This window comes from Arvicanthis niloticus, chromosome 28 (genome assembly GCF_011762505.2).
Source record: "Arvicanthis niloticus isolate mArvNil1 chromosome 28, mArvNil1.pat.X, whole genome shotgun sequence".
NCBI classification, from domain to species: Eukaryota; Metazoa; Chordata; class Mammalia; order Rodentia; family Muridae; genus Arvicanthis; species Arvicanthis niloticus.
The window spans coordinates 4,512,337-4,538,342 of NC_133436.1; the positions used below are offsets into that span (position 1 = coordinate 4,512,337).

Here is a 26,006-nt window from a genome sequence, read left to right on the forward strand (position 1 = left end):
TAGCCGCCTGCAGCTGTCTCCAGTGTTCTCGGGGTTGGCCTTTGTTCTCCTTGAGTCCCGGGGGTCTTCTTCTTTTCTCTGGTTTCACCATTGCTGATTTGCAGGGATCTTCATTGAATCTACTGCTGGGCCCTGATCCAAGTTTCTGCTGTCACTGAGGAAGTGGGATCGTGTCGGCCCCCCAACCCCCACCCCGGGGTCTCTAGACCAGCCTCTGACACAAAGTGAAGACCTGCCAGCGCAGGCTGCTGCATAGCTCTGCTTGGAATACCTCCCTTCCCACCTGCCCTGAGGAGGTGGTAGTGACTGGAGGTTTGGGGGGGGGGGGGCAGGGGGATGGGGGATGGAGGTTTGCGGTGGGGGTGGGGTGGAGGTTTGTGGAGCCCGGCCCTGCCCAGCACGCAGCGGGTTTTCACAGCCAAAGGAAGCAGCATGATGAGATAATGGTGACAGGCTGAGAAAAATGTTGCTATGGCAACACAGCAGCAGGCCTCTCTTGGGATGCTGCATCATAGCATACACACTACAGATGACGTCGGTATCTTGTTGGCCTCCGCGGGGCTGGCATACTTTCCCTCCTGCTCAGACTCACCTAAGATACTGAATTCAGCTTCAGGAGAAAACCGGGGCCAGACATCTGGTGCCTGATCAGACCTTGGTATGGGCATCTCGCCATGGTGACACTACCTGGGGCAGCCTTGCTCAGCCCTGCAGGCTCAGCTCTTCTGGTGCTTGCTTTGTTTCCAGAGCTAATTAATGCCAGGCTGCACCAGTGTGCTGTGAAGTTCCCAGAAGCGCCCTGGGCCCGACCACCTGTTCTTCCACCTCTTCCTGACTTCCTTCCTTTCCGCAAACATAGGATGCTGTTCTGGCCTTGTCTGTGACCCAGCCCTCAATGCAAATGTGTGTGTGTGTGTGTGTGTGTACTTGGAACACAAGATTAATGACAGATGATGTTACCTCTCATTAATTACCCTCACTGTGTAAATGAAAATCTTTCCCATATTATATAGAACAGAGTCCAGTTTTTTTTTTCTCTGTTACATATAATATTTTGCTGGCTACACCTACTTGATTATATGACCCAGTAGTTTTATAGTTTGAGATGTCCTGTTCAGGTCATGTGCCTGACAAAGGATGGCTCAGACCCTTCTCTCCTCCCTCCCCATTCCAAGGCTGAATGGGAAGGGTTAGCTAATATCATCCTTCCAGGGAGAATACCAAAGATGATGCAGACACGAAGTCCTTCCTCCCATCCCACTGTCCACAGGCTCATAAGCTGCCTACCTTGCTCATTGTTTGGCCAATGGTCAAAAGAAGAATACTTTGTAAACCCTAATAACTCATTAAAAGAACAGTTTGTTAATATCTCTCTCTCTCTCTCTCTCTCTCTCTCTCTCTCTCTCTCTCTCTCTCCCCCTCTCCCTCTCTCTCTCCCTTTCCTTTTTATCTCTGTCCTTTTCTTTTTATTAGAAGAGTACTGGATATCCAACATAGGTCTTAATGCATGCCAAGCAGGGGCTCTACCACAGCCTGGCATAAAAGTCTTGGAAGAAATTCAGGATAAAGAGTATAGAAAGAATTAATATACGCCTACTTCTGATTCTTCAGTTAAATCTTGTTTGAGACCAGGATACTATGTTATCAATTATTTCCCCCAAATTCCACTAAGCTATTAGACTTTATCATCAAGAGTTAATGATAGCTGGGGGTTGGTGATATATATTCAACATCACTCGTCTCAGGGGAGTTGCTTCAAGTTCAAAGCTAGCCTCAGCTACGTAGTGAAACTCTGTCTTGAAAGACAAAGACTCAGCGGTGACTGCAGCAAATATTTTTAAAAGTTCAAATAAAAAGTTAGGAAACGTTAAACCACACTTTGGAAAGAAGCAGAAATTTGATCTTGAGTTTGACAGTACACCTGTCATTGACCATGAGTTAGTAGACCAGTCGGTATGGTTACAATCTCAGACTTAGGGCCTGTGTGAGTCACATAAATACTCTACCCTCAGACACCATGGTGCACATACATGCAGACAAAACACCCATACGCATAAAAGAAATCTAGTCTTTTTGGTTTCGAGCCTAACCTTTAACGGTTGAGCTACCTCTCCGGCCCCAAATAAATAAACCCAAAGCCAAAAACAAACATTTAGTTGGTGGTTTTGCCATTGGCTTCTGTCTGTTTTAGTTGGGATTTCTATTGCTTTGGTGAAACACCATGGCCAAAAAGGAAGTTGGTGGTGGGTTATTTGAAATATCTCACTGTTCATCATGAAGGAAGTCAGGACAGGAGCTCAAACAGGGCAGGAACCTGGAGGCAGGAACTGATACAAAGTCCATGAAGGAATGCTGCTTACTGGCTTGCTCCCCATGGCTTGCTCAGCCTGCTTTCTTACAGAACCCAGGACTACTAGCTCAGGGATGATCCCACCCACAATGGACTGGGCTCTTCCACCACTAATTGATCACTAATTAGGAACATATCTTAAAGCTGGATCTTAGGGAGGCATTTTCTCAATTGAGGTTTGCTCCTTTCAGATAACTCTAGCTTGTGTCAAGTTGACATAAGACGAGCCAGCACACTGCCCCTCCCCCACTGAATACCCCAGTATTCATTTCTCATCTTGCAGGCTCCTGTCTCCTGTGTTAGCATTCCGGAGTGATCTCAGCGACCCTAAGAGACAGGAAGACATTTTAGGGTTTCGTCCCTATGATGAAATACCCAGGGAAGTAAGAAAGGAAAGTTTTATTTGGGCTCCCAGGTTCATAGTGGAGTAGGGTCTGTGGTCAGCTGAACCTGTGCCAGGTCAGATCACAGCAGGAGGGCATGGAGGACCCAAGCCTCAGCTGCTGCCACATGGCCTGCTGCTCTCTGGCCACTCTCTTTGCTGGCAGCCCACACTCCCGATGGCTCCTCATACATGTGTGTTCCTGTGTAACCACATTTCCTCTCACAAGGACACTGGGTTAGATCAGGGCCCATTCTGTGACCTTATTTAACTCAATGGCTCTTTCAAGGCTCTGTCTCCAAATGCACTCGTATTCTGAGGTACTGGGGTTGGGACTATTGGGGACTGTGACTCAGCCTCAAACATCTCCAAAGCCAGAGTATAGATAAGACTGCAAGCAATGGGACACTGTGTTCCTTTTGGGGCAACCGAAATTCTCAGAACTTAATTATGTGACGACCGCGCATCCCTGAAAAACCCTACCGAAACCCATTGAATCATAGGCTTTCAAGGGGTGAGTTCTAAGTATATGAATTACATGCCTCAAATTTTAAAACTACTTTTAATTATGTGTGTACATGTATGTCTGTGTGGGGGTATGTTTATGTGCACGCAGGCAGAGGCTAGAAGGCATTAGATACCTCTGGAGCTGGTGGTTGTGAACTGCCTAACATGCATGCTGGGTCCTCTGCAAGAGCATGTATGCTCTTAATCTCTGAGGTGTCGATTCAGTTCCTATTTCAACCTTCTATATAAGAAAACATCCTGCAAAGATCAAGAAGAGGTTATATACATGGTTGTGGGGAAAGAGAAGGGAAGGAAAGGGTGGAATCACGAAGATCGTGTTTCAGAAGCCCTGTGATAGCTGTCTGCGATGGCTGCCAAGTCTCCCATATAAGCCCTAAGAATGCTCTGCCCCCATTTCCAGCGTCTTTCACAAACCACCTGCCAGGGCTTCTTTCCACCATCCAGCGCCCCTCAGTCCCGTTGCTCAGCTACAGAAATCAGAGCATGGCTTGCTGCTGGGATCACAAAGCCAAGAAACAGAAGGAGCATGTTTGTTGGAAGGGGGTGGGTTGGAGGCGGAGCTTGTGGCCAGCCAGAGCCGGGTAGTGGCTGTAGTCCTGCAGCCCCTCCCTGCCTTGATCCGGCTGCTGTGCTTAAAAAAGCAATTTCCTTTCCAGTGGCGTCTGGGAGGCTCAGAATTGTCTTGTCTGCTTCCTCACCTTCTATAACTGTTCCTGCTGTGTGCCCACTTGCAGCCTCAGCCAGCACGGGAAGACGGCCAGTTTGCAGCATCAAGGAGCTGCTGTTTCAGTGTGCTTTGTGAAAGGGCTTTCTGCTCGTGTTCCCAACTGCTTCCAGAACTGGCTTGTGCATCTTTTTGTTTGGGGGTACACACAGGCACAGGCAAGCTAAGCGTTCAGCACGTCCCAGTATAAAAAAGTGTCTGACTCTATTTTTTAAATGCTGTAATTCAAAATTTGACGTGCATTTTGTTGTTGTTCGTATGACTTAGGATGTCCCTGATCTTGAGAGACCATTTAAAAACACCAAAGGAAAGAAACACAGGGGGCGTCACACCCAAACGGAGGACAAAGAGAAGGAAGCACGGCAGATCTTGTCGGAACAGGTAGCCACTGTTTGTGTCGTGTGAACAAAGGGAGCCAGTCTTGTCTTTGATCTTTCTCTATTTAATGTCTCCGTACAAATTCTGACCACAAAACCACAATGAGCGGCGCGGGACATACCACCGCACACTTAGAACCAGTCAGTAACTCTAGACAATTAAAACTGTGAGAACACAAAATTACAACAAAGTTTTTGTTGTTGTTTTTTAACGCCAGTAGCAGTCTTTCATCCGAAGTCGCGTGCTGAATTAAAATCACCCAAAAGAATTATATGGAAAGTCTATGAACAAAGGCGCCTTGTTCTACGGCGCCCTCTGGTGGGGATGAGAGGAAGTAACATCTCTGAAGCGAGGGACACACTCAAAACAGGACCCAAAAGCTTCCCTGGCTTTTATTCCAGTCACTGTAACACCAAGGATCAAACTCTGAAAATCCTGTGTTCTGTGAATCCACCCTGGACTTCTTTTGTTTGTTCATTTCTTTCTTGTTTTTTTCTGGACAGAGCGTCTTTGTGTAGCCTTGGCTTCCCTGAAACTCCCTTTGTAGACGAGGCTGGCCACATTCATCTGCCTCTGCCTCTCAAGTGCTGGAATTAAAGGCATGTGCCATCACCACCTGGCTTTTCTTTCCTTTTTTTTCTTTCTCTTTCTTTCTCTCTCTCCCTTCTTTCTTTCTTTTTCTTTCTATTCTTTTACTCTTGAGTTTCAAAATCGAGAAACTTGAGGTCTAGAGGAGAGATTGTGTGTGTATCTACCTCAGGTAAATTCTGAGACCAAGGTTCTGAGGAGGGCCCTTCCCACTCCGCAGGATCCCCAGCTAATGAGGGAGAACTGGCCAGGCAGTAAATTTTGGAGAATTGGTGGAGGGAACTTCGTTCCTTTGAAGGGGGCCCGAGGCCACTGAGGTGGGTGGTGGATTGGAGACACTGGGCAGCATCAGAAGTGGCTGCTGTATACATCGGGCAGAAATCAGGCTGCAAGACACAGGGACACTGGGAGCAAGACCAGAGTGCAGACGCCAGGTCCTGGCACCTTGGTCCTGCCACCCGAGCCCAAGCAGTGTGGTTTCGTGCTTCTGCTTGGCGGTGAATGGGCTGGGGCTGTGCTAGGGACTCTGTGAGCTTAGGGCCTGTGCACCCGTGTAGACAGAACAATGAGGGCTGGCAAAGACAGAGAAGGAAATGCCATCTCAAGAGTCTTAGGAGCTGTGCTGGTGCTCTCCACAGGAAGTGATATCATTCTGGAAGGAATCCTTTTGATCCTCTTGGTACTCACCTGATAGGTGTTTGAGACCCCTGGGGCATAGTCTCCAAGTTTCTGTATCTCCTGGCTGACTAGATTTTAAATTAAGCACAATGAAGAAAATACCCCCTTTTTGCTCACAGATTAAAGGATACTAATGAGAGATCCATGGATTTCTTTTAAAAAACAATAAATAAATAAATAAATAAACCAAGCCCCCAAGTTTCAGTACCAGAAAAAGTATAGATTTAGTCTTCAACGCTACATGCCTATCTCACAACCCTGGAAAGCCCACACACATGCACACATATATGAACACACACACACAAAGTCCAAGAAGACATTTTTTAAAAGATAGCCAAGCTGGGTGGTGGTAGCACATGAATTTGATCCCAGCATTTGGGAGGCAGAGGCAGGCAGCCTGGTCTACAGAGTGAGTTCCAAGACTGCCAGGGATACACAGAGAAACCCTCTCTCGAAAAACCTAATAAAGTAAGATGGCCAGCCAGAAGCCAAACTTCCACAGTGGAGGGTGGAGGGTCATGTGAGCTTCAGAGTAAATAGACCCCTGCTTAACAAATTACTTCTTACACCTGAGAGATAGTAAAGCACTTTCTTTACAAGGGTAAGGATCTGAGTTCTGTTCCCCAAACCCATATAAAGCAGCCTAGTGTGAGTCCACACCTGTGATTGTAGCAATGGGATCGAGGGATGGTGGGATCCCTGGGTCAATGCCCCACCAGCTTAGCCTACTTGGTGTGGTCCAGGCTAGTGAGAGACCCTCTCTCAAAAGCGAGGTGGACGGTGTCCTGAGGGACAACACCCAGGGTTGACTCTGACCTTCATGTATACACATTGCAGCTCACACACACACACTCTTACACACTTATTTAATAAAGAGAAACAGGGCTGGAGAGATGGTTCAATGGTTAAGAGTGCTTGCTGTTCTCCCAGAAGACCTAGGCTTGAGTCCCAGCATCCACATGGTAGTAGTTTACAACCATCCTTAACTCGAGTTCCAGGGGATCTGATACTCTCTTTTGGTCGCTGCCACAACTGGAATGCAAGTGATGTATAAATACACATGCTGGCCAAACACCTTTCCATCGTTAGGGTTTCTATCGCTGTGATAAAACACCGTGGCCCAAACAACTCGAGGATGAAGGGGTTCATTTATCTTGCAGTCTGTGCTCCATCATCTAGGGAAGCCATTGCGTGAAATCAGAGCTGGAATCTGGAGGCAGGAACTGGAGCACAAGCTACGGAAGAACCTGCTTGTTATGTTTTATAAAACGTGGTATGATGAGAGGGTCCCTTAGCAGGCCCGTGCAGAGGCATCCCTCCTGAGGTACCAGCCGTACTGACAGGCCTAGTATAAAGGGCAGTTTCTTTGGGACCTGAGAAGGAGGTCTGAAGAAGAGAGTAGAGGCAGAAAAAGAAAGGAAGGGAACAGAGGGGCTGGAGAGATGGCTCAGTGGTTAAGAGCATTGACTGCTCTTTCAGAGGTCCTGAGTTCAACTCCCAGCAACCACATGGTGGCTCACAATATCTGTAATGGGATCAGATGCCCTCTTCTTGTGTGTCAGAAGACAGCAGCAGTGTACTTAGACATAAAATAAATAAAACTTTAAAAAAAAGAAAGGGAACAGAGAAGGAGAGAGAGAGAGAGAGGAAGAGAGAAAGGACATATGGGAAGAGAGAATAGATAGAGGGAGAGAGGGGAATGGGGAGGGGAGGGGTAGAGGGAGAGGGAGAAAGATGGACTATGAGCAGTCCTTATATGCCTGGCTCCTGGCTTGTACCTGGCCGTTGCTAGGTAACTGTTGGGCAGAGCCTAGAGGAAATACTGACACTGTTTACTGGCTGGATCCCCATGGCTTGCTCAGTTCGCCTTCTTATAACACCCAGAACCACCACCCACATCCGTCATTAAGCAAGAAAATGTACCACAGGCTTGCCCACAGGCCAGTCTAGGGGGGAGTATTTTCTCAACCGAGATTTCCTCTCCCCAAATGACTCTAGCTTGTGTCAAACTGACATAAAACTAGCAGGAACAACACTCAACATTTTTTTTTTTTAAGTACAGGAGAAACAACTTAAAGACTTGGCCCATAGTGGTCAGCTGTGTGAGAGCTTGTTCCAAGAACCCTCAGGAGTCACTCAGGCACAAAAATAAAGCTACAGCTGTCTGTAGCCTCCCAACCTAGCAACCTCACCTCCAGGGTTCCCTCCAGATATCGCTGGCACAAGGGCAAACTGACTTGGAGACAGTGTTGTGGACAACAGGTTGATCTGTGCAGCTACAAGTTGGGATGACACTAAAGTTTTGCACATCTGAGAGAACAGTAAAGCTTGGGCCCCCTGCTCTCTAATGTGGTCCTTTCCTAGCAGGGACCCCCAAGCTGCTGCTGGGCCCCCTGGGGTGGACCCCTCAAGCTCACCCTCAAGCTTGTGAACATTTACCAGGATAGGGTGGGTAAGTAACTTACATAGAGTTACCTGAAAGCCTTGTGGGCAAAGTTCACACCTTTGAAAGAGGTCATTGATATGGAAATAATTCCTCTTGTCACCGGCTCTCCTGGTCTGAGTCAGTCCCCAAACCTGTCCCCGGGATCTCCCACCTCCCCCTCCCACCTCCCCTAGATTGGAATTAAAATACTCCCATGCCCTTCTGTTGACAAGATGACTTAGTGTCAAATGTCACCCTCCTTGCAGGAGACAAGGATTACCATTTGATTGGTATGCACATAAGATGTTGTCTGAGCCCAAATACACAAGTTGGGAAATCAAAGGGCACTCCTTCACACCCTTTCCCAGCTCCGTCCTGGACGTTTATTTTGTTTTGAAACAATTTCCTCAGTTTCCTTCCTAAAAAGAAAGGGAGAATCTCCATTTTAAAGTGAATCCCCCCACCCCAAACGCACATCCCAGGACGGTGGAGCTAGAGCCCTTTCTGGGTCCCTCTCTAAGGCTGGAGGTGAGACTCATATACATCCCCAGGAAGCTTAGAGCTACAAAGGGCTTGTATTTTGTCTGGAATCTATATTAACAGTCAAGTAACGCTTATGGGTTTGTGATGTGCGTATAATTATTGCTAAAGTACTGTTTGCTTCAAATTATGTTTCCATAAATAAACGTACAACATCTTTAACGAAATATGTGTATGAAAGAGTAGTGAAAGAGTGGGTTTCCTACTGGAAATTCCATCCATGATTGTGTTTTTTAGGTGCTACCCACAGTGTACGGACAGGAAAGGCCAGACTTGAGGTGCATATGTTTTAAAAGCTTACCCTTAGCAGACACAGATGACAGATAAATGGTTAATGGTTTGTTTAAGCCACAGTTTGCTTCTGAGACAGATTTATTCGAGACTTAAAGTTATAACAACTTGTTAGTGACCTCATTTTTTCCTCTTGACCCAAACAAAACTGTAAAAACAAGCAAGAAAACAAAACAAAAAAAAAATTACACTTCTGAAATCCCACGAACTTTAAAAATATATCCCTCCCTCCCTTTTTTTTTCCTGCTTTCCAACAAAGACAGAGAGAGTCTAGGAATCTGCCAGTGGCTATAAGAAGGTGAATATCCCAGCCCAGATATTTTGAATGAAAAGCTTCATAAATGATTACTTTTTGGAATAGTGAAAGGTCCGGGATTCCCCAGAAAGGAGGTCCACTTAAGTCACAGGATAGCACGCACCCAAAGGACACACGAGAGACCATCTTGCTGTAAAGCACATGAGGTGGTTTATTAAATCAGAGCTCTGGGCCAGCCCATATCCCCATATCTCACATAGGGGATAGAGGGACTGACCTCGTGGCTCAGGGGCATAGCCCTTATATATGGGCGGGGTGGGGAAAAAGCAAACTTTCGCGCGGGTGCACAGGATTGGTTGTTTTACTTTTTTTTTTTTTTTTTTTTTTTTTTTTTTTTTTTTTAAAAAATTAGGCCGTACCATGGGGGCAGGGTGTAGTTCCTCTCTTGGCCAGTCAGTTTCTGGGATGTTCTTAACAGGCCTTTGTCCTGTAACTCCCCCTCCTCTGTAACTAATTAGATGGACCCAAACCTGCTGGCAGGCGCTTTTCTGCCCAAGGTCTAAGGTGAAAAAATTTACACATATTTCATAAAATGGCCTTTATAATTTTTCACTCTACAATAGTATTCAACAATTTTTGTTCACTAAAGCCATCTGTTGTTTTGCAAATTAGCAGTGATTGGAGGGTACTTTCATGGCGTGTGTGTACCTCAATCTGAATCTTTCCTGGATCCCCTTCTTTACAGGTTTAATTAGGCGCTTCTCTCTCTCTCTCTCTCTCTCTCTCTCTCTCTCTCTCTCTCTCTCTCTCTCTCTGTGTGTGTGTGTGTGTGTGTGTGTGTGCTCGCGCATGTACATGCACATGCATGCCTGTCTGTCTTGTCTGTGTTTGTCTATCTGTCTTTGAGACAGAGTCTGGCTATGCAGCCCAGGACAGCCTGGAACTGTTCCTTCTCCTACTTCATTTTGCTGTGTTGGTTAACCAGAGGCATTAGTCATCTGTATTTGTTTGTAAAAATCTTCAATAGAGTTTGAGGTCTATGGCAATGAAATCTTGGAACCCAGATCTGAATTTTAGTATTTGAAAATTTAAGGTGCCTTTGCCCTTCACCTGTTGCTAAGATACATCGTGTAAGGGGCAGGGTGCTGGTGTACACAGAGAGATTGTGGACCAACTGTGGGGTGCATGGTATCGGAGTCTCCCTTTCTCACTTCCCACTTTAGCAATGAGACTCAAAGGTCACATGTTCCTGAATCTTCCCGGATACTATGGAGTAAAGGTGGGCACCGCCTTCAAAGACATTCTTACACTTGACATTTGAGAGACAGTCCATCACTGGGGCTGGAGAGATGGCTCAGGGGTTAAGAGCACTGGCTGCTCTTCCAGAGGTGCTGAGTTCAATTCTCAGCAACCACATGGTGACTCACAACCATCTGTAATGAGATCTGGTGCTCTCTTCCGGCTTGCAAGCACACAGAACACTGTATTAATAATAAATCTTTAAAAAGAGACAGTTGTCACACAGTCATTTTGCAGGAGACATAGAATGACTGTCCAATGAGAAGATGCAGAGATTGAAGGGCCTGGTGTCAGTCTGGATGAGGTGGATCTAGAGCTATGAGAGGAAGGAGCTTTTCTACTCTGATAGTTTTTTTTTTTAATTGACTTGGATTTTTGAGAGGTAACAAACGCCAGGAGTAAAATCCCAGGGCCTAATGCTGAGATGCACACGCTCTGCTAAGTTCAATCCTTGGCTCAGGGATTCATCTTAGTCAGAACTAACACTAATGAAGATTTATTTTTATTTTATGTGTATGAGTGTTTTGCCTGCACACACACACACACACACACACACACACACACACACACACACACACGAGCTTACATACTATGTACATGCAGCGTTCATGGAAGCTAGGAGAAGTGTCAGATCCCCAGAACTGACGGTTGTGAGCTGCCCTTTCGGTGTTAGGGACTAAACCAAGGTCTTCTGCAAGAGCAGACAATACTCTTAACTGCTGAACTCTTTCTTCAGTCCCAAGAGCTAACTCTACAGAGCACAGATGGTCTCCTGTCTCCAGGGGTCACAAGTGCTTGTGTGTTGCCGTCTAACTCACAGGAACAGCACAAACTTGTGTCCATCTCTTAATTATACTAATGGCAGGAAAAACTCTTAGACTCTTAATAAGCTTACTCTGTTTTCAATCAGTTGCAGTTTTTAGGTGGGTTATTTCCTCAATAGTACATTGTATCAATGTCTCTCTCCAGACTTTTGGCTTGAAGGCGCTATTCTGAGACTTAAGCAATGATGCCTTCCGAGGAAACACCACAGGTTGGTGTGCCAAATCGCTCCATTTAACTCTGTTTTTGCTTTTCCCTATTCTGCCAAAATGAAAGGCTCCGGAGATAAAACAGGGAGACTGGCAGAGGACAGAGGGCTGTGAGAGAAGAGAGAAGGCCAGGCTTGTCATTATGACTAGACTTGAGACCATTAACACCGGAAAGGTTAGATGGGTGGCTGCAGGTCACCGACGCGTCCTGGGGCCTCTGCACCCACAACACCCTCTGAGACAGCTCTAGACTCCTGGAAGAACAGTGAAAGGGGCTCTGAACCATGATACAGCATACATATTGCAAGCCTTTAGTACAGCCACCAAGAAGGGAGTGGTGTAGAGTCAGTGCCATCTCTCAGCTCTGCGGCTCATGCATTGTATCCTAACCACCAGTGGGATGCGCATTTTTTAGTGTATGTATTTATTCTCGTGTGTATGTGCTTGAGCATGTGTGCGTGCACATGCACCATGATACAAAGGACCTCTGTCAGGGGACAATGTAGGGGACTAGGTCTGTTTCCATCATGTGGGTCCCAGGGATTAGACTCAGATAGTCAGGCTTGGCAGCTAATACCTTTAAACACTAAGCAATCTTCCAGGCTCCCCAAAGTACCAAAGCTGCTTTTAATCGGTTTTTAAGTGGGTAAGTTTTTAAGTACCAAAAGCAAATTTTCAATTTGCTTATTTAAGTGTTGGAAGGTATGTTCGTTTTTTTGTCTGCTGGGGAACAGGATTTTAGGCTTCCCTAAAGAACATTATGAAGACTTTGGTATATAATGAAAACATCTTTCCTATTTTAGGAAAGCCAATGAAATGTAAAATGTAAAAAGAGAGAAAAAAACCAAAACCAAGCCGGGCGGTGTGGCGCACGCCTTTAATCCCAGCACTTGGGAGGCAGAGGCAGGCGGATTTCTGAGTTCGAGGCCAGCCTGGTCTACAGAGTGAATTCCAGGACAGCCAGGACTACACAGAGAAACCCTGTCTCAAAAACAAACAAACAAACAAACAACAAAAAAACCCCAAACAAACAAAAAAACAACCAAAAACAAAAACAAAACAAAACAAACAAAAACAAAACAAAAACAATTAAATGTAAATGGAGCCCAGCAGTGGTGGCTCACGCCTTTAGTCCTGTCACTGGGAGGCAGAGGCAGGAAGATCTCTGTGAGTTCCAGGACAGCCTAGTCTACACAGATAGTTCCAGGACAGCCAGGGCTATACAGAGCCCCCATCTCCAAAAGCAAGCAAGCAAACAAGCAAGCTAACAAACAAATAAAACAGTAAATGTGAAAACATGCCAAATTCTTAAAATTGAATTGATACTGGTGTACAAACATTGTTGAGTAAATTGTCAAAGAATATTCTCCATTCACAAAAACAACACCAGATACATTGTTACCATAACAGTGACAGACTACTTTAAGCTGTATAGCCTGGACTGCAGGGCGTGGGCTTCACTCTCCTCCTCCCATGGCAGCACCTGTAAGAGAACCCAGGGATAAGGAAGCAGAAACAACTGACTGCCACATGAAAACACTTGGCAATTGTAGTATCTCTAATTGTCACTGCTCACAGAGCTGAAAACAGTTCCCATAGAAATAAAAACTAAACATGGCAAGGCCTGGAGAGAGAGAGAGATGTCTTAGAGGGTAAGAACACTTATTGATCTTGCGAAGAACTTGGGTTTGATTCCCAGTATTTGTATAATGGCTCACAATCATCTGTAACAGTAGTTCCAGGAGATCTAGCAATTGTACACATAGTACATATGCATGTAGAAGTTAGCCCCATGTTCCCAGAAATAAGACACAGACTCAAAATATATTTACAAATACCTTGGCCATATGGCTAGGCTCTGTTCTGACTAGATCATAACTAAAGATACCCCATTTATTTTTAACCTACATTCTACAATGTGACTGGCTACCATGCTCAGGTAATCCTGTGTCCATCTCCTCACATCTTTCCAGGGTAATCTTCCTGCAACTGGCTTTATCCCTGAATTCCTTCTCTCTTTAGGATGTCCCACTTCTTTTTCCTGCCCAAGTCATAGGCTATAGGCTTTTTAATTGGCAGATGATGTGTCCATAGACAATACACAAGATATTCTCTCTACAATTATCATTGTTAATTCAATAAAAGGCTCCCTTTCTTTCAAATATAAATTGAATACAATTATAATGCTTATGAAACAATTACAAAAACTATAAGGTATTATATACATTTACAATGTCCAATCTATAGTATTTGGCAATTAAGGAAAAAAAATTCTATTATCTATCCTATCTTGGTGTACTTACAGTTCTGCATCTAAATCAATTTCTATCCTAATTTATATTATTAACTTAAAAATACTTTCTTAAACTAAAAACATCCTTTTAAATCCTAAACAACTTAAGTTTATAGTAAGACTATGACTATCTAGTCTTCAACCTCATCAAAGACCTGAAAAGGAATAAATATTATCTGAGTATGTAGGAAGTGCCGGAACACAGCTTCCAAAAATAATAGAAATGACAAAGACAGCTGACTGCCTGGACAGTGCCCAATATTCTCTATAATGTTGGGGCATCCATATTCAGCCCTCTGGCTAGAATAGCCAATAGACCTTTTGTGAAGCAGGAATTATGAAGGACTTGCTTACTCTGTCTTGGCAGAGTTAGGCAAGTCCTTTCTCTGTGACTGTCCTTTCTGGACAGCATTTTGTCAGTAGATGAAGTTCGGGCATTTTCTTTGCCCAGTGGCTACCTTGCCATAATTGAAGCAACTCCATATGGAAGTTACTGGAGCCCATCATCTGCTTTGAAGTGGACTGGGGGTGCTGCTGGGAACAGATCTGACTCATAGTTAAAAGATCTTGTAATAATGACATAATTTTAAATGTCATATTCTGTGGCTCTCTGAGGTTATTGAAGGCCAATTATCTATCTATATTATCATCTATGAATTGTTAAACATTGTTTATTCTTAGTTATACACTATCTAAATAACCTTGTAAACATTTCATTGTTATTAACTAAATTAGTCTCTGATATGACGAGTTTGACTATGACTATTAATTTGTATTTCTTTTTTTTTTTTTGGTTTTTTGAGACAGGGTTTTTCTGTATAGCCTTGGCTGTCCTGGAACTCACTCTGTAGACCAGGCTGGCCTCGAACTCAGAAATCCGCCTGCCTCTGCCTCCCAAGTGCTGGGATTAAAGGCGTGTGCCACCACCGCCCGGCTAATTTGTATTTCTTAACCATCCCTAATAGTTCATGATTTGCATTTTTATCATTTCTTACAGTTTGTGGTAGCAGCTTTTGAAAGTACTAGAACTTTATATTGCATCTTTAAGAATTATATAAGCACAATGCCTCAAATGAATGTTAAAATCATATATACATTTTCTTCTTTTCTGTTAACACAAATACAGAGCGTCTGTCCTAACATAGCATATCCATGGTCTGGCAGTCTAAAGTCATTAAGAGTATGGACTGATTTAACCCAGCAGCCTCCTTCGTACGTAGGTCTGTCCTATTTTGACGTCTCTCATAGAGGATTTATAAATACCATCACAACCATAAAACTTACAACCAACTTCATTTTAATAATTTAAAACAATTAAAATAATTCAAATCTATTATTATTATAATTATTGTTATTGTTATTACTATTTATGGAGACAGGGTTTCTCTGTGTAGCCTGGGCTGATTTGGATTTGCTTTGTACATTAGGGTGCCCTCAAACTCACAAGGAACCTACCTGTCCCTGCCTTGTCTCTCAAGTATTGAGATCAAAGGCCTGGATTTATTTATTTATTAGCTATGTACCCTTGAAAACATTTGTATCAATTCCCATTTCCTTTTCCCTTCCTTGGAGATTAGTATCTATGTGGATAAATACACCTATATTCCCCTCTCTCTTTATATAAATCTAAGATTGATGTGCATTTATTTCTATTTATTATTAAGCAAAAACCTACATCGTATCCTTAAGGAAAAAAAATTGTGACATTTCTAATTTTAGACTGTTGTTTGCAAGTGGCTGTATCTATTGACAGGTTATGCATCCATACAACACACAGCTATTCTCTCTACATATCCATGCATGTGGGTAAAACATTCATAAACACAAAGTAAAATAAATAACTCTTTTAAAAATGCATGGCAAAGATTTAACTAAACACAATAGTTGCCAAGGGGATAAGTTAGATGTTAAGATTGACTCTCGTTTGGAGTTGTTGGTCATTAAAATCCTAGACCCACAAACCCTACAGGCTCTAGGACCCAGAAACTAGAGGTTAAGCCCATGTTCTCAGTCACCCTCCAGAACTTGACAGTAAGACCTTATTACTGCCGGGCAGTGGTGGTGCACGCCTTTAATCCCAGCACTTGGGAGGCAGAGGCAGGCGGATTTCTGAGTTCAAGACCAGCCTGGTCTACAGAGTGAGTTCCAGGACAGCCAGGGCTACAAAGAGAAACCCTGTCTCGAAAAACAAAACAAAACAAAACAAAACCCAAAACCAAAAGACCATGGAGAAATCATGCTGGTACTAACTTGGAAGCTTCATCTTTACTAGGTAGCTTTTATAGGGCTGGAGAGTACTATGCATGCTAAGGGGAGGGAAGTGATCATCAGCCTTACCCAGCCAAGAACGCTGTGAGCTGTGGTAATGACTGGCCTGGCAAGACATGCCCACTGGTGCAATAGACACACAAATGTTCTGGGAGTGACCAACCATTTTCTGATTGGATATAAGTCCTACTCCACCCATTTGAACCCATATCTGGCCCCATTATTGGAGCCAAGAGCCTGTGGCTAGACAGGTCATGGGCCCTAGAGACATAGTATTTAACTGATTCCTACTGACATATTATATATACATATATATATATATATATATATATATATATATATATATATATATATGTATATATGTATGTATATATATAATATGTGTATATATATACACACATATATATTATAATATATACATTCTATTATACTGACATATTATATATCTAATAAATTAGATTAGTGGATTGGTCAACTATTCCAAGAGAAGCTTTTACCAGCTGTAGATGGCAATCAATTAACAGCCACCCACTCCTAACCAATGTGCAGAGAATAAGAAACTCTGCAAGGCTTAACCCTGGATGGGACACCTCCATCACAACCCTTAAGACAGGGCGGGAGGATTATAAGAGCCATAGGCGGTGGATGATTACACGGAAACAATGCATTCTGGACACAGCAGGGCAGCTGAACGTATGAATTCACAGCAGTTGAGACTGTGCACAAGACTCAGGACTTGAGCCAAACAAGATTACGGCATGGGGGGGGTGTGTGACATGCAGCCCCTCCCACCCCTAGTTAAGAGCTATTGTCAGTTGACCTTTGCTTGGAGAGGGAGAGTCAGTTTTAAGGCTGTGGTTCATTTGAATGTGCTTGGCCCAAGGGGTGGCACAATTTGGAGGTGTGGCCTTGTTGGAGTAGGTGTGGCCTTGTAGGAGGAAGTGTGTCACTGTGGGCGTGGGCTTTAAGACCCTTGTCCTAGCTGCCTGGAAACTTGTCTTCTCTTAGCCACCTTCCGGAACAAGAGGTGGAACTCTCAGCTCCTCCAGCTCCTTTCCTGCCTAGCTGCTGCCATGTTCCCACTTTGATGATAAAGGACTGAACCTCTGAACCTGTAAGGCAGCCTCAGTTAAATGTTGTCCTTATAAGAGTTGCCTTGGTCATGGTGTCTGTTCACAGCAGTAAAACCCTAAGCAAGACAAAGAGTGTGGCCCCTGGTGGGTAGTGAATGCCATAACTCTATGAGTATACGAGCAGCATAAAGTGTACTTGATGAATTAAAACCTACCAAACAAAAACAAAAAAAGAACCCAGAAAGTTGGGCAGGTAGCAAAGGGGGTGGGTAATATGATCTAAGTGCATTGTAAAAGATTCTCAAAGAATTAATAAAAATGAGAAAGGAGTTATTTTATGAAGACTACATAGTGGACGATAAAGAAAGGCTGAATCATGCTTGTCAATAATGGTAAATCAGGTTATCATCCCACAAGACCACAGACCATAGCCGGTGTAACTGTCTTTACATTGGGAAGAAATCTTTACCTCTAATTTTAGATGAGTTCCAGTTAAATCAGCAGTACATTGTGAGTCTCACCACAGACAACTGTTTTCGAATGTATCTACCCAACACCACAGAATGGCTCTCTTGGCTTCTAGCTTTTGAGAAGAATTTATATGTATTCATGTGTGAGTGTGTGCATGTATGGGTGCCCTTGGAGGCCAGAAGAGGGGGTCAGGTTTCCTAGATCTGGAGTAGCAGGTTGCTGAGCTGCCAGTAGTGGGGTCAGGAAGTCAGAGGTCTCTGGAGGCAAGCGGAAACCCTCCTAGTCTTTCTGTAACTGAACATCTCTCCACTGAACAAAACGAACTGACAGAAATGAAAGCAAAGACGTATACGCGTGCGTGTGCACACACTCAGGGACCCCAGCAAGGCATGTGTGCCCAGGCTCACTCAGGGACCCCAGATGACATCCACTCTTTACCACAGTTCCTACTGGGGTCATTTAAAGTGATTTGTTGTGGCTCTTTAAATATGACTACGGTGTTTACGGCGATCGACTTATATGATACGTCCCCATCTTCCCATAAAGGATGGAAAACAAGTTTTAGGCGATTCTAAGAGAACATCTTGCACATACATCTAGAGCCCTCCTGAAACTTATCCTCAGCTGGTTTTCTCACACACTTCCTCAACCATCTCAGATGCGAGGGCTTTAAAGGCTGGGAATTCCTAAACCTCTCTCTGTGTGTGGTCTGGGGCTATGTCCTTGAGAAGGACCTGTGAGGCTGTCTAAGGTTCTGGGTACCCAGGACCGGGAATGGCAGGTGCGAAGCATGGCCGCTGGGTGTCGCTGCTGTAAGGACAAGAAGGTGCGAAGACCGGCATCCCCGAGGATGCTCGGAATATGCGCTAGAAGTAGGGCTGCCCCTACAGCGTCTGCAAGAGACTAGGACCCACCCCTGCCGTGGAAGAATTCCAGCTCAGCCGTAAGCATTTTGAAGTATCTTAGACAAGCCTCTGCTCCTTTAAGCAATTTGGAAGCATGGTTTACAACTTGGTGGAAACTCTGCGGAACGTTAGGGAAGTCAAATGACTTCCTTTAAAAGGAAAAACCGTTTCAAAAGACTCTGGAAGGTGGACTTAACACCCCTGGTCTCCCACCGTGGCCAGCAAAGGGTGTGTTGGGGGTGGGGGGTGGGGAAGCAGGCAGTCCTTTACCTTGGAGTTGGAAGCCCATCTGCCCCCTTCAACTGCAGGTCTTGAGAAGAGATCACAGCATCCGATGGTCTTTCCTCTTCACCCCTAACGACACAAACTTGAAGGGGGAACCGATGGAGACTACAAACAGGTTTATAGCCTGCCAGCAGGGCTCTGGGCTCCAAATTGCCCGGCGAGGCAGTCCCCGGTGGTTTTGGCGGGGCGGGTGAGCAGGGCCCCGCCGCGCACTCATTAGCGCCCACTCTGCTTAATGGCTTCCTGTGGTTGCTTGTTTACTTCTCCTTTGCCTGAGGCTTTGTTCCTGGCCACCGCTCGCCTTGCTCACCACCTTTCTTTGCTTGTTTGCAGTCCGAAGCTTGGCCAGCATCCCCGCCCAAGGCCTCAACCGGGTTCCCTCCCCGGTCCAACACCTACCTGGTAAGACCGGACCCTGGGCATGAACTCTTGTGAGAAGGAGCATACTGTGTATCCCAAAGGCTCAGGAAAAAGGGACCTGTTCCCTGCTGGGTCAGGCGGGCATTTGTCACAAATCCCTCCACCAGAGACAACCGCCAATCACCTGCCTAACAGGCAGAGGGGAGGGAGACCCAACAGCTCTTCCCAAGAACACGCGTGAGCCTCAGGGCTTGGCTCTAAGCTTGAGTTGGCAGGGACACCCACCCTCATCCCCGGACCTCCAGCCCTGGTCCTTTAATCACTTCCTGCAGAGGGGGTAAGAGTTCTTCCTTTAGAAAGCCACAGCCTGAATCTGAGGTAGTCCATAGTCTCCTCAGAAAACCAGTTTAACACTCTTCCTATTTCTGCATCAGAAATTAGACTGGGGTTGGGTGGTGTCTGTGGAATGTAAGCTGCGTTTTGATTATCCAAAAACAAATGAATGAACGCCAACCAACCCGCAGCTAGAGGCCAGTGCGTGGCCCATTTTATTTTTCTCTTGGATTTGTTAAATCTCAGGCCACTGTTTTGCAGGAGAGCCTGCTCGCCCGCCACCCACCCACCCCCCACCCCCTCCCCGCTCCCTCCCCCGTCAGATCAGATCAAACTCAACGGTCTCTTGTGCCAGGTGCATTGTTAGTTTATAGGCGATTCCACTAGGCTCCTCTCAGGGACCTAGCAGTGACCAACGTTTGTCTGGTGTCAGGTGTGGCCTATGTATAAAAGGACTACCCGCCACCCCAGCCCTTTCTGTTCTGGCGTTCTCTCCCTTCTGTGTTCTGTGTTCTCCCCTTCCTCACCTTCTCTGTGCCTCTGTCTCTGTGTCCTCCAGGCTTACTTATTGCTTCTACCTCTTCTCAGGTCGTTATTCCTCTCCCTTCCTCCAACAAGGCCCCTTTATACCAGATCTGTTGCCTGGAATAACTTCTCAGGGGCATACCTTGGCATGGGCCCACCAGGTAACCCCTCGCTGCATTATATTTCATAATAGTCCTGAACTCCAGCTAAGCTCTGTGTCTGCCAGCTTCCAGAAGAGATTCCCTTACCTGAGGCTGCCCAAGAAGTCCAGGGATTGATCTCTGCACAGAAAGTGACTTTGGAATGGCCTTTCCATCGAACAACTATGGCCTTGGTTGCTTGATGCTAGCTAGAATCACATATAAAAGCCTCTTAGAAAAGTAAATGGGTGCATTTGCCTTTTCACAAACTGGCTTCCCTCAAGTTCTAAGTCCCCAGGCTCATGGGAGGCTTCTCCCCACCCCAGTTTTTGAGGCAGCTGTTCCATCATGTGTCTGAGACTCCCCTAAAAGTGGTCCTAGAGACAGACCCTTGTATCTACAAAGCAGAATTATCATTTCAAATATATTGGGAAGAGGAAGAATCCCAAGGCCTCCTTTCTGCTAAATTGGCAAGCATAGCAGATAGCATGCTTCTATGTGGCAATTAGGGTAGAGGGTGTGGTCACAGAAAATATTAGAAGCTCACTTCTTCTGGTTGTCTTCAGACCAGCCCTCCTCCCAGCCAAGCTAGTGTTAACTTCAGGTTGCTACTAATTCTCTTTTAAAAAAAAAAAAAAAGTACTCTGGCTGCCTGCCTTCTGATTGATTCCTTTAATTGTTGAAATGTAAGTGAATGCACAGAATTTAGGGAGAGAAAACTTTAAAAGCGTGATGTATGGTATTAATTCTTGTGTCCCTCTTGACAGTCTGCCTGAGCTGAGTAAGCCGAGGTTACCCAGAAGTTACACTCTGATGTTCAGAAACACGGTTAATATTTTCACTCAGCTTCTGGCTGACAATTTGTCATTTAAAATGTCGTCCCGTATTAGCGATTCATCTCTATGCCCATTCTTTTTGAAAATAAGATTATAGGGTTGCAAAACCATCTGACCAGATGTGGGATCTTGAAGAGCATGAGTGACTACGAGGATTTCTGGAAACTGGTTCAGGAGGAAGCTCTCAGAGTGGAAACTAAAGAAAAGCTCCAGAAGATACAATTTAAGTGTTTGTATATTTCTTCTCTCCTCCCTTGGGGGTTTTTGTTCCTTTGAGAATGCAGTTCTAGGAAGCAACAGGTGGTCTGTTTTTCTTCTGGATTGAGCTCTCAAGACAGACTGTGGTTAGAGATTTTAAAGCTGTATTGATTTCTAATAATTTTATTAACAGGATGAAGGATTTTTTTTTTTTTTTTTTTTTTTTTGATAAAATGAATACCAGTGATGTTCTTTCTGCCAAGTTGGCCCCTCTGGGAACCAGGACCCTGCTAAGGATTACAGTTTTTCCCCTTGATCTTGTCAAGACCTGTCTCTCACACTAGAGTGATTATTCATTATTATAACTATTGACTGTTGACTTCTTGCTAAGAAGATTGTCATATGCATGTATGTGACAAATGGGTGGAGTGTTGGAGGAAAGGCTCCTTGGCTTGTGTCTGTGGGTGCCGTGCCCTGAAGGCAGCACGGTTGCTTTATGAAGCTCCAGGAAGGTGGCCCAGCTGGTACTTGGGCTTTCACAGTGAGCTCTCTGTCAGTATGCCATCAGATCTGAAGTCTTCTGGGGGGGGGGGGGGACTCATATAGGCTGTAAGTCTTTCTGGATGAACACAGACAGCCACGCAGTTTAGGCAAAAGGTTTAAACTGTCTGCAGGAGTTAGAATATGCAAACTGTTTTCATGGTTGGAAACACCTTTGTGTGAAGATAAAAACGTGTCATTTCCAAGGTCAGTTTAGAAGTGTGTCTGCTGTCAAAGCCACTCTTGGCCCTTAGGGATTCTCTATATTTAAAAAGAGCAGTGTGGGGCTGGGAAAGTCAGCTCAGTCAATGAAGTGCTTGTTGTGCAAGCATGAGGTCCTCAGTTCCACCTCTAGCATCCGGGTAACAGCCAGGTGTAGAGCAGAGCATGTAATCCCCACATCAAGGAGACAGAGAGCAAGGATCCATAAGGCTTGCTGCCTGGCCAGCCTAGCTGACTGGGCAGTGAGAGACTCTATTTTTTTAAAGGTGGAGAGTGATTCAGACAGACCTAATAACAATCTCTGGCCTTCACACAAATCAGTATACTTGTACACATGCACCTTTGCACACACAAGCATGCACACACACCTGCACACACACACATATGCATGCACCCCCACATGTACACACCTGCAGGCACGTACACACACATACACACATACACACACATAAAACAGTGGCATCTTTTTTATTGCATCTCAATTGGACCCAGGTCCACAAGCGTGTTGGACAAGTATTCTAAGACTTACATCCTCAGCTCTTTATTCGAAACAAAACCCAAACAAAAGCAATCGCAACAACAATAACAATTTTGAGGCAGTCTTACCAGGTTGCCCAGACTGATCTCAAACTCCCAGTATGCTACCATCTCCTGCTCTATGATGTCAAACATTTTAAAAGACAAGATCTTCGAACGTAGTGTAGCAAGCTTCTCTCAAACTCCTGCTCTTTCTGTTGGCAGTTCCTCCTAAGCTTCCTGGGTACCAGGGATTCAGGTATAGGACACATCTAGCTCCATAAATAAAAATATCTGTTATAATTTAGATATAGCAATTAGACAAATGAATGCTGAAATTCAAAAGTATGTCTTACATTGATGAGAAGCTTGTAAATTTCTAGTTTTATGCCCAAGGAAACAGCCTGCTTAATCTCCAAGCTGGAATTTTAACCTTAAGCAGCCCATCTCAACACAAATTCACACTTTTCCTACATATAGGGTAATGGGACATTTATACAATTACAAATTTGGCTGTTGATAACACTCTAGTCTCTCTCCCTAGTGATGAATCCCAGGCCCCGGCCACCAGCTGCTTCCCGAAGAAAGGAGACCAGGATGTTGTTCAGCACTGTTCAGGACAGTGGAGCATGCCAGGGGACACAGGTAAGAGTTCCTCCCAGCATGAAAAATGCATTTTGCAATACAAAGTTTTCTTTCTATGTCTACCACATTACAGTTCTTTTATTTGGTTAGCAGTAACATAGCCATTTAAGAAAGCAATTGAAACGACCTGCATTTTAAAATTCTTACTACGTGGAAAGTAGTATTTTTACATCACCTACCTAATTTCATTTGAAGGATGTACAACAAAAACATTCTTGATTCTCGCCTTCCTGGTGCATCTTGGGAGGAAAAAAAAAACATGGAATTGAAATGACTCAGGGAAGGGGACAGGTTAGCAAGATAAGTGTGAGTTACTGCTACATCACTATGACCAAAACATCAGACAACGGAACAGAATACATACTTATTGTGATTCTTGGTCCACCATGGTGGGGAGGGCATGGTGCTCATGGCTAGTGAGGGCATGCGGTCAGGAGGCTCCCATCATCGAGGAACAGGAAGCTGAAATCATCTGAACCTAGGGGAAATCCTCAGAGCCTCATCCCTGGGGAACATACTGCCAGCAGCAAGGCATTACTTTCTCAGATGATCCTGTCTCTCCAGTAATGCCAGCAGCCAGGGAATGAGGACCATGAGAGTCTATGGGGAATATCTTGTAGTCAAACCACAATGGCGGCCAATTGGAAGCAACTGTTTGGAAAGAAAATTATTCCATTTTTTTATTCCATAAAACCATAGTACAAGCAATTCAAGAAGCCTTGTTGGGAATGGAGAAACCATTCAGTGGTTAAGAGAACTTGCTGCTTTTCCAGGAGGCCACTAGTTCAGTTCCCAGCACCCACATCGGGCAGATCACAACTGCCTGTAATCCGACTTCAGGCGATCTGACACCGCTGGCCTCCATGGGCACACATGTGCACACGTGTGTGTGTGTGTGTGTGTGTGTTTGTGGTGTGGTGTGTGTGCACGGAACTGCATTCAGCTGCTGCCTTGGTGAGATACTTGGCTTTGCCTCTGTCTAGTGCTCAATTTTGCTGCAGGACATGGGGCTGGTGATCTGGTCCACCACAAGCCTCCAGTCCCCACCCTATCCTGCTGTTCTGTGCATCTCCATTCCCTCCAGCTAATTGACACCATGCTAAAGAGCCTCAGGGCTACAGTTTGGATATTGAGGACTGAAGGATCTCAGGGGTCAGTGTGGACCATGCATGCATGTCCAGGCTGCACTGGCCAATGGCATGTCAATTTTACTTGCTAAATTTTAACTTATATACTTTTTGTGGTGATGGAGAAGCCTAGTCCTGGGGAAGGAAATCTGAGTTTGACTTTTGACCTTGCTCCCTAAAAGGTGTTTTGGGTAGTGCCCCCCTCCCCCACGTCATATCTTCCTAGAGGTACAGAAACAATGTCAGCTTAAAAAGGTCCTTATAAAATCAAGTGGTGGCTACACTGTGTGGCCTTTAATCTCAGCACTTGGGAGGCAGGCAGATGTATGAGTTTGAAGCCAGCCTAGTCTACAGAGTGAGTTCCGGGACAAGCAAGGCTACATAGCAAAACCCTGTCTCAAAAAACAAAACAAACAAATAAAAAAGGTAAATAAATGATAAATAAACAAGGCCCTCATAAGCCGGGTCCACATGCAAAGGTCCTGGTGTCAATTGCTCTGAGGATAAGCATTAAGACTGAATTGTTACTACGAATATTTTTTTCAACCATGGATGTTGTGTAAACTTTGGGTTTTTTTTTTGTTTTTTGTTTGTTTGTTTTTAAAGAAAGGGGCTTGCTACATAGGTTGACCTCAAACTCACACTCTTCCCGTCTCAGTGTCCCAAATACCGGTATTGTAGATGGCTACCACTACATTCAGCTCGAATAATTTTATTAAGGTAACGTGTTGTGTTTTGAACTTCTCTACCGCAACGCTATTTTAGCCCAAGAGGGAGCCAACACACTGAGACACATTCATTCTACCCTGTCCAGGCTGTCAGCAGAGCTGAGCCATGCTCTTGCGGAAGACTGCTTCACACTCAAGTGCAAGGAGCACCTCATCTGCTGCTTGCCACACAGACCATATTGGGGAGGGGCAGTCTGTCAGATGGCTGAACTTGGCTGAAGGTTTAATTTACAGCCAAAGGTTTAATTTACTTACCAACTGTATTCGCTGGAGAAGACAGACTGGCCCTTGACTGCAGACTGCAGATCTGTCTAGCAATTTTGAAACAAAGTAACTCTTAGAGTTCAGGAGAGGTGGTTTTTTCAGTGAGCGGTAGAAACAGGTAACAACTGAAGATAATCACTATCTTTATTATCTTTGTAGAAATCTCAGCACCATGGGGTTGGAGGTGGGTGTGTGGGAGGTGACTGGGTTTAGGTGAGGTTGTGATATTATGATGGGTATCCTCATGAGGGGCATCTTGGTGGGGCTTGCTGTCCCCATCCTCTACATTTAAGCACATAGTGGGAAAATCTCCGTCCCTAGGACCTACTCTGCTGGCTTCATGATCTCTAGACTTGCACCTTTTGAACTATGAGGAAACAGATTTCTGCCATTTAAACAACCCAGCCTGTGATGTTCTGTGATAGCCACTGGAACTGAGTGGCTTATATATAAGTTCAATATGTACGCTGCATGGTTCTTTCTTTATTCCGAGTAGCTTCAGAGACCAGAAGGAGGACCCATGGGAAGGTCAGGGAATTTCACATCAATATAGGTGGGGTTCTCTTTTGTTTATTGACATTGGTGCACGCCTTTAATCCCAGCACTTGGAAGGCAGAGGCAGGTGGATCTTTGTGAGTTCCAGGACAGCCAGTAATGAGACTGTGTCTCAAAAAGGGGGTTGGGTTGGGGTCATTGGCCAGGCTGACTTTGACACTGTGGTTGTCTGCATGCTCCCCTCTCCCCCCCACCCCTAGAGCATATTGTTATGCCAGGAAGGGTCACTTAACGCTTCAGTTAACTCAAAAT

The 26,006-nt window shown here is 44.9% G+C and overlaps 1 protein-coding gene and 1 long non-coding RNA gene across 10 annotated transcripts in view; one reads left to right on the plus strand and one right to left on the minus strand.

Annotated features, from left to right (window-relative positions):
- LOC143440026 (uncharacterized) overlaps positions 1-26,006 on the plus strand; it is a 63,394-nt gene that overhangs the window by 9,592 nt on the left and 27,796 nt on the right. For 7 of the 9 annotated variants that reach the window (XM_076926621.1, XM_076926616.1, XM_076926618.1 and 4 more), the window contains exons 3-6: positions 4,252-4,365; positions 19,099-19,167; positions 21,050-21,188; positions 22,980-23,080. In XM_076926621.1, coding sequence (XP_076782736.1) covers positions 4,252-4,365; positions 19,099-19,167; positions 21,050-21,188; positions 22,980-23,080 — 423 coding nt within the window. The remainder of the gene's footprint in view (positions 1-4,251; positions 4,366-19,098; positions 19,168-21,049; positions 21,189-22,979; positions 23,081-26,006) is intronic. The other 2 variants (XM_076926622.1, XM_076926623.1) reach the window with 1 other exon arrangement.
- LOC143440031 (uncharacterized) lies at positions 12,500-19,391 on the minus strand. The gene is made up of 3 exons (XR_013107951.1): positions 19,165-19,391; positions 18,751-18,834; positions 12,500-12,953 (listed from the first exon to the last, which is right to left on the minus strand). It is a non-coding gene; the product is annotated as an uncharacterized LOC143440031 (long non-coding RNA).